The 8389-nt window shown below is 44.9% G+C and overlaps 1 protein-coding gene across 1 annotated transcript; it reads left to right on the forward strand.

Moving 5' to 3' along the window:
- The first annotated feature begins 310 nt into the window (after positions 1 to 310).
- On the forward strand, positions 311 to 8074 carry LOC109734081 (polyamine oxidase 1-like). Its single transcript, XM_020293310.2, has 5 exons — positions 311 to 477; positions 597 to 855; positions 1070 to 1216; positions 7209 to 7545; positions 8003 to 8074. Exons 1-5 carry the CDS (start codon positions 360 to 362, stop codon positions 8072 to 8074), a joined length of 933 nt encoding a protein of 310 aa, XP_020148899.1. The 5' UTR covers positions 311 to 359.
- The last annotated feature ends 315 nt before the right edge of the window (positions 8075 to 8389 follow it).

The raw sequence follows: 8389 nt of genomic DNA on the forward strand, positions 1-8389 counted from the left end.
AATTCTTCGAAAACATGTGTATGAATCTCACACAAATAAATGGTCTAGACTCTAGATAGACAGGGAAGGGGACTTGTCCTTTTGATGGTAAAGGCCCAAGGTTTGAGCTAGTCAAACCGTTTGTGCTATGGTCACATAATTTTATTCTTGGCCAGCCAGAGCATGTCGTAAGGTAATGTTGCTTCCAAGCAACCCACTTAGGCAAGAATAACTTTACTAATAGCTAGAGAGAACAGGCGCCCACTCGCGTCTTGCACCGCTTCTTTATATACACTTGACGATGGACCACTATCCTTCAACACAAGCTAGCTAGCTAGCAAGTCTCCAAGCTTCCCGAGAGAGGAAGAGAAAGAAGGAGCATGCTAGAGATGAAGCCCTTCACAGCCATAGCTCTGGTGCTCGTTGTAGGAGCACAATGTACCTCCCTGGCCACCGCCACCGGTCCAAGAGTCATCATCGTTGGCGCCGGCATATCTGGTAAGCCATATGCTAAACACATGCCTGCATCATGCATTTTGTATGGACATTGATACACGCGGGAGGCTGGTTTGATTGCACCTGTAACGGGTGCAAGTTCTTGTTCTTGCTTGTCTTAGGGATCTCGGCTGGAAAGAGGTTGTCCGAGGCTGGGATCACTGATGTGGTGATCCTGGAGGCGACAGACCGCATCGGCGGGCGCATCCACAAGACCGAGTTCGCCGGGGTGAACGTGGAGACGGGGGCAAACTGGGTGGAAGGGGTGAATGGAGATGAGATGAACCCCATCTGGACCATGGCCAATGGCACCGGAGGCCTCAACCTCAGGACCTTCCGCTCCGACTTCGACCACCTCGCCAGCAACACCTACAAGCAAGAGTATGTGCACTCGCTGGTTTTTGAATTTCAGCTTTGGAAATATTACAGTCATAGCCGAAATCACCGTATTTTACTCAAATTATTGAGTTCGTTCTTTTTTCTGCCAAAGGGCCGAAATATCTGCTTAGATTTAACTTATATCCAACCAAATATTATGAAAATTATTTTCATTTGTTTCACAGCTGAGCTTATTAATTTTCTTGTGTGGATATAGTGGTGGCCTCTACGACGAGAAAGTTGTTGAGAAGATAATCGAGAGGATGGATGAAGTGGAGGAGAACGGTAGCAAGCTCTCCGGCACCTTGCACCACAGCGGCCAGCAGGACATGTCTGTCATGGCCATGCAACGCCTCAACGACCAGTACGTAAACAGTTCATATATTACTCCCTGCAGTAGCTAGGCCAGTGTGCTAACTTCGAACCATGGATCTGGTATACTTGTTAGGGATTTAGTGAATGGTTCCATTAGTATCCGAGATTCCATATTATCCCAGACGTGGGAATATGAATCACATGGGAACACAATGTCACCCTATCTTGAATACTATCAATAACATGGAAAAATATAGGATTATTCATGAGATATTTAGTTGATGGAAATTTCCAATTAATATTGTGCAAATGAATCCTAAGAAAAAAATCCTACGCGTTACAAATGAACCAAACAATTCACTTGGGAAAACTTATTAATAACTTGGGTCCTCCAAAATTTCTATGATGATTCTCGAATGAAAATATGCCGTGAGTAGGGACTAGGGGATTGAAAGTCTCCTTTCCATCAGAAGTGTATTGAAAGCTAGTTAGCCGATGGCTCCACTAGTAGAAAACAGGGCATTGGTTCGGCCCTCGTAATACCATTAATCCCGGTTCGCTCACGAACCGGGACCAAAGGAGGCAACTGTCCCGGTTCGTGAGCCCAGGGGGCCGGCCGGGCCACGTGGGCCATTGGTCCCGGTTCGTCTGGACCTTTTGGTCCCGGTTCCACGCACGAACCGAGACCAATGCGCCTCGCCCCTGGCCCATGACCATTAATCCCGGTTTGTGCCTCAAACCGCGACTAAAGGGTTGGTCCTCGTTGCGGTCAGAGTTTAGTCCCACCTCGCCAACCGAAGGGTGCTCACACCGGTTTATAAGCCCGTCCCTCTCTGCCTTGTTGAGCTTCTCTCAAAGTGAAAATAGATGCCCTTATACAGGTAATTTGACCTAAATTCAGAGTAAATTTCTTTGAAATTCATAGAAATTTATTATGAATTTAGGTTGAATTCTCTCTATAGGCGCATCTATGCTCATTTTTTTATGTTGGGGTTGGCGATCTTTACAGATTTTGTGTGTGTTGAATATGCACCATTCAAAATCAGTCTCTGTTTTGAATGGAGTATTTATGAAACTAAAATTAACAAAGTATTTTCTGTTCAAAACATTATAATAAACCTCTAGTATTATTAAAACTAAAATTATATAAAATTGATGCAACTAAAATTATCGAAGTATTTTCTGTTCAAAATCATTAAAAGCAAAAAGAATTTTCATAAAGAACTTTTTTTGTTAGAAACTTTAATAGCAAAAAGAATTATCATAAAGTAAAATAAATAAGTAATTAGAAACAAAATAAAATAAAATAAATAAGTTTTTGTTGTAAGTATAAACAAAACAAAATAAATAAAGCAAAAAAGAAAACAAAAAAACAGGCAAAAAATAAAAAATATGCCACCTACTGGGCCACCACGGCCTGAATACGACTAGAAACCCATCCATGGGCCAGGATTCAGGCCCGCAGAAGGCCCAGTAGGCCCATCAGGCATAACAGTAACAATTAGGCCCGTAAGCCTGCAATGGAGAGGAGCTCGAGAGGGGTGCGGTAGTGGTGCTTATAAACCACTGCGCGCCCCTCTCAACTAGCGAGGTGGGACTAAACTACCACCACCACCCCGCATGCAAGGCCTTTGGTCCCGGTTGGTGGTACCAACTGGGACTAAAGGGGTGCTTTGGTACCGGTTCGTGGCACCAACCGGAACCAATGCCCCCCTTTAGTCCCGGTTGGTGGCACCAACCGGGACGAAAGGTCGCATTCGTCCCGGTTGCTGTCACGAACCGGGACCAATGCTTCGTCTATATAACTAGCACTTGTGAAATTTTTCATTCACTTCGTCTTCCCCGCCCCGACGACGCCGCCAGGCTGCCCCTCTGCGCCTCTTCGTCGCCGTCCTCGCCCTGCCTCCGACGTCGTGCCGCGCCGCCCAGACGCCATCTCGCGCCGCCCAGATGCCGTCGCCACCCCGCGCCCCCCTGCCTCCTCGTCGCCCGTCGCCGCGCCCCTCACCTCCGCCCCTGCCTCCTCGTCGCCCGTCGCCGCACCCCTCACCGTCGCCGTCGCCACCCCCTGCCTCCTCGTCGCCCGTGGCCGCGCCCTCACCGTCGCCCCCGTGCCCTGCCTCCTCGTCGATCGCCGCCCCCTTAGTGAGCTCATATGAATTTTCCTAATTTATATGTGTAGTTTAGATGTGTAGTTAATTGAGTTGTTGTAATTTGTTCATAAATGAATATGCAAAAGTTAGAATTTTTTCTGTTCATAGATTTTTTTTGTGATATTATTGTTGAATATGCAAATGTTTGTGTGTTCATATATATGCAAAGAATATGTCAATTTTTTTCATAGAATTTTTATAATTTTTTTCTGTTGTAATTTTGTTCATAGAATAAGAAGAGAAAGTGTTTAATAGAATTAGTTAGAAAAATAATAGAACTAGTTAAACTAGTTTATTTTTAGTAAGTACTACTTTATTCTATTTATAGTAAGTGCTTAGTAGTTGAACTAGTTGATTTAATAAAACTAGTTTATTTTACTATAGAAGTAGTTTATTTTTAGCAAGAAAATTAATAGAACTAGTTTATTTTTTTAGTTAAAGCAATTATTCCCGCATCGACGTCGACGATGCCAATCCCGCATCCTCGTCGTCGACTCGGCGGAGGAGGCCGACTTGATCAGAGGGGCAATGTCCGGGACTGGGCTCCGCCGGGCTGGTTTTGGGAGGTGCTACCTTCCGGAAGACGTAGGTTGGTGAGGAGCCAGCCCGTCATTGACCCGATCCTTGTTTGGTGGCGGTCGCGTGGGCCAGTGATGGTGCCGAGGCTTCCGGACACAGCGGAGGTGGTACATCACCGTGTCAGCGAGGAGGACGAGCACGTCCGTTGCTACATGGTTGCGTTGGAGTGCAGGTTCGACAATACCTGGCAGGTTCTTCAGGGATCTCACTGGAGCTATGATCCTGTGATGGTTCCTTCTCTTTGGGTATCCACCGCCCGCGCCGATACCCGTCGGGCGCTACGGTTCTAGCTGTACTAGCGATGCTATATGTATGATAGTATTCGAGGTGTATTAGTGATAATATTCGACGATGTACGGACGCATGGAGATGATGTAGTTTTTCTTATAATTGAATGCATCCTAATTTGAATACTACTTTATTTTGTGATTTGATTTTGCTTATTGAATGCTCAAATTGGAAAACTACTCCTACTTTGAATGCTAAAATTGGAGAGCACTATGCAAGGCGTATGCATATGATTAGTTGATAGCTTATAGGGTTTTTGTTTTCGCAGAAATCTAGGAGCCCCCCTCCATCATCCCCGCCGTCGTCCCCATCACCGACCCCCTCCGACCTCGAGGTGAGACCAGCCACGAACCGGTTTTAGAAAGATAATTAAATGATATTTCGGGTTGACTTTAAGTCTATTGAGTCTCCACCATATATGAGAGGACGAAGAATCCCGATTGTTGTCGTGGGGGTAGCTTCTCCTTCGTTCCTGTGTGCTAGAAAATTTGGTGTAATGCACTCGGGAACGAAAGGAAGGAGATACCATCACCGACGGTCGCAAATGTCTGAGAGGAATCAGTGAGGGAGAGTTCCACCATATATATATGAGAGGACGAAGAATCCCGACTGTTGTCGTTGGGGTCGCTTCTCCTTCATTCCAGTGTGCTAGACATTTTGGTGTAATGCACTCGGGGATGAAAGGAGGAGCGACCATCACCAACGATCGAATGTATACACCACGTGAGCTGAGAGTTTTCAAGGAAAGACTCGACAAACCGATAGTCAACCCGTGATGAATAATGATGATCTAACTTAGGTTTTTTAGTACATATATTTAATTGTAGATGTTTAATATTTGAATTATGAACATAGGAAATGTCGTACTCGGACGACGAAAGTCTCCCGTGGGAGTGCGACTAGTGCCACGACGACCGAGGTCTGTGCGACAGGCCTCACCTGGACGAAGATCGGCGCTTCAGTATTAAGCTGGAGGAGACCTTCGATGTTGAAACGGTACACGACGACGACAAGTGTTATTTTTTCGTAATTAAGCACGACTTCAACTATTTCAACGTGTACTTCTCATCTTTTACAATTCGACTAGCTTATTCCATGCCATGCAGGACGCTACGTCTTGGAGAGGATGGGTTTTGAAGACCATGAAAGTATGGAAACAAAGAAAATTCACCTAAGGACCCATCATGATATAGATTTTGAAGTAAATGTGTATAATTCTTAGAGCATAACCCATTTTGGTTGCAAAAATTGGGAAGCATTTTGCAAGATGTATGGTTTTGATGAGGGTATGCTTGTCACCATGGATCTTGGTGATCCTGACATCGAGCAAGACAATATGGACATTTGGGTCCTTGTTGATATGCCTCCAATTCTACCGCCATGTGAGTTTCTCAAACATAGTTATTAGCTAATTTATATTGTTCATTTCAAAATAGTTGACAGCTTATTTTCATTGACAGCTTATTTTGATTGTTCAAACAATGTGCGGAACATGGTAGACAGAACCTACTACACCGATGGCTCTGGGTTAACTTATAAGGAGAAAACTCATCTGGTCGGATTTTGTACTGATTTTGAGAATTACAATATCTATTTTAAAACTCCTCCACATTATGGTCAATACGTGCCACTAGTGCATGTGTTGAACTACGGTAACTACTATGGAGATACCCTTGTAAGATTTCTTACTATTATGACATCCGTGCATCTTTTGCATACTTCTAAAACTAGTACATCATTGCTAACTATGAAGTTATTACTATATTTTTCAACAGATAATCCCAGAGGATTGTGTGCCTCATTTGATGTATCAGAATGGTAGCCTCGATGTTTTGAACATACAACCAGGTCATCCTACGAATCTCAACTGTCCATACCGGATTTCTAAAAGAAGTGGAGACATGAAAATCAAAGAATGGAAAAAATGTATGGACAATCGCAAGGAGGTTCTTGGAAGCAAAAGGAAGCGAAGCGCAAAAATTGGAGACAGGATGATCTCCATTCTCCATAATGGAGAGTCGGGGTCTATATTGTTTTATGCTATTTTACCTTAAAGAGGGTATTTAGGTCCTACCTAATACTGATGATCACGTGCTAAGAACAATTAAGTAGGGTTGGTTCGATGACTATGAGGATGATGATCATATGACTTGTTATTAATAACGAGTAGAAGTTGTATGATGATGATTAGTAGGACTTGTTATTATGATGATGCATGATGCGGGCATGAAGAGTTATTATATATCAGTTATTATATATCTCTGTCAGCTAGCTTACACACCCTAAATTACCCCCTAAACCCTCCCCCTTTCAAAAAAACAAAAACCCCAGCCACTGAAATGCTGACGTGTGGATGCCGTTACAACCGGGACAGATGACCCTTTTTCTACTAGTGCTCATGCTCACCCTTCTCTCCACCAAAGCCTGAATAAGACTTTATCACATATATATCGTTGTATTGTTATCCTCCCTTCCCAATATAGTTTAGTCCAGCAAGTGCATTCCAGCAAAATTTCATACCACAATCATGCAGTTTGGAATACTACTGAATCAACAATTTTTCATATATTTTAGCAAATACTAACCACTGCCTTGTCCAAGAGCCAACTTCCATATAAAAGTGCCCCAAGTTTTTAAAAGAAATGACTATTTGTTCCATTCACCAAACCCATTTTCGCCTCGGGCGACATAGCATTACCGCCTTCAGCGCCATTAGTGTGTGGATCATTAGCACCTCTTGCCTCTGATCGAGCGTGACAGAGCAATATTATTCAAGTGCGACATCACTAACTATTTTACGACACCAAAAGCTTCCTCACAGCTGTACCAAGTAATGCCTTAGGCAAAGTGCTAAATATCTTAATGGAAACTGTACCCCTGGGCCGACCGTAACATCGACCGGATCAGCCAGATGCGCACGCCTGCTGCTCCCTTTTGCAAGCATCTGTTTGTAGCTGTCAACAGAGAAATGTATCTTTATTTTCCGGTTCACTGATTTGTGCAAACTCCATTGTGACGCAGCATGCCTTCAGGTCCGGCGAGGCCGGTGGACATGGTGATCGACTACTACAAGCACGACTTCGAGTTCGCCGAGCCGCCGCGCGTGACGAGCCTGCAGAACACGCAGCCCCTGCCGACGTTCAGCAACTTCGGCGACGACGTCTACTTCGTGGCCGACCAGCGGGGTTACGAGTCCGTGGTGTACCACATCGCCGGGCAGTACCTCAAGACCGACCGCAAGTCCGGCGCCATCATCGACCCGAGGCTCAAACTCAACACGGTGGTGCGGGAGATCACCTACTTTCCGAGCGGCGTCGCGGTGAGGACCGAGGACAACAAGGTGTACCGGACCGACTACGTGCGGGAGATCATCTACGTTTTTAGATGCTCATTCTCTGCGTTGTTCAGAATGTTTTGCTCTCACTTTTTGGTTTCCTGATGTATTCACGTGTGATGTCTCGGTGTTTCCTAGGTATCGACTCTGCTGACGTCCTCATCAAGTGTGCCAAGAATAAGATGTGCAAGTACGATGTCAAGGGAAAGCATGACTAATCTCAAGGTAACCATACTGGCTACGAGCAAGTATAATAATGCCTAGTCAGCTGGCTACAAGCCGTTCCACCTCAGACAAAGTCCAGCCGGAGGGAAGAGAAGACAGGAGAGAGAAGGGAGCGGGCGCTCCGTGGGTCGCCGGCTGTAGCGCAAGGCTCGAGACAAAGAAACTGCATGCAAGGGCTTAAAGCTAGCGCAGCTTCCTCCTCTCCAATGAATTGCATTTTTCTCTCTGCCATGCATGTAGACATTAATTACTATAGCTAATGCCTACAGCCAGCTTTGTTATAGAGAGTTCTTTCTTGGTGGCTACAAGTGACCTGGCATTCATATAGAGCCTGTTGCCGGCTTTTCTATTAACCATGCTCTACTGCTTCATATCCCTAATGGCACGAAAATTTAGCCCATAAAAGCTGCCCCAAGTGTTGGTCCCCTCGTATATATTGCTATCTTATTTTACCATTCTACCGTTGCCTAATAATAGCATGGCATTTTTCCCCGTGTTGCAGGTTCATCACGGAGTCACAAGCTGAAACACCAGAAGTAGACCGTTAAAACCAAGTCAGCGCGCTACATTATTCCTGTGTTGGTCTATCCTGGGTCATTGTTCAAGGGTTTTCTTGGGCAATCCATTTTCTCTCTCTGTGCAG

Source organism: Aegilops tauschii, chromosome 7, assembly GCF_002575655.3.
Source record: "Aegilops tauschii subsp. strangulata cultivar AL8/78 chromosome 7, Aet v6.0, whole genome shotgun sequence".
Classification (NCBI taxonomy): domain Eukaryota; kingdom Viridiplantae; phylum Streptophyta; class Magnoliopsida; order Poales; family Poaceae; genus Aegilops; species Aegilops tauschii.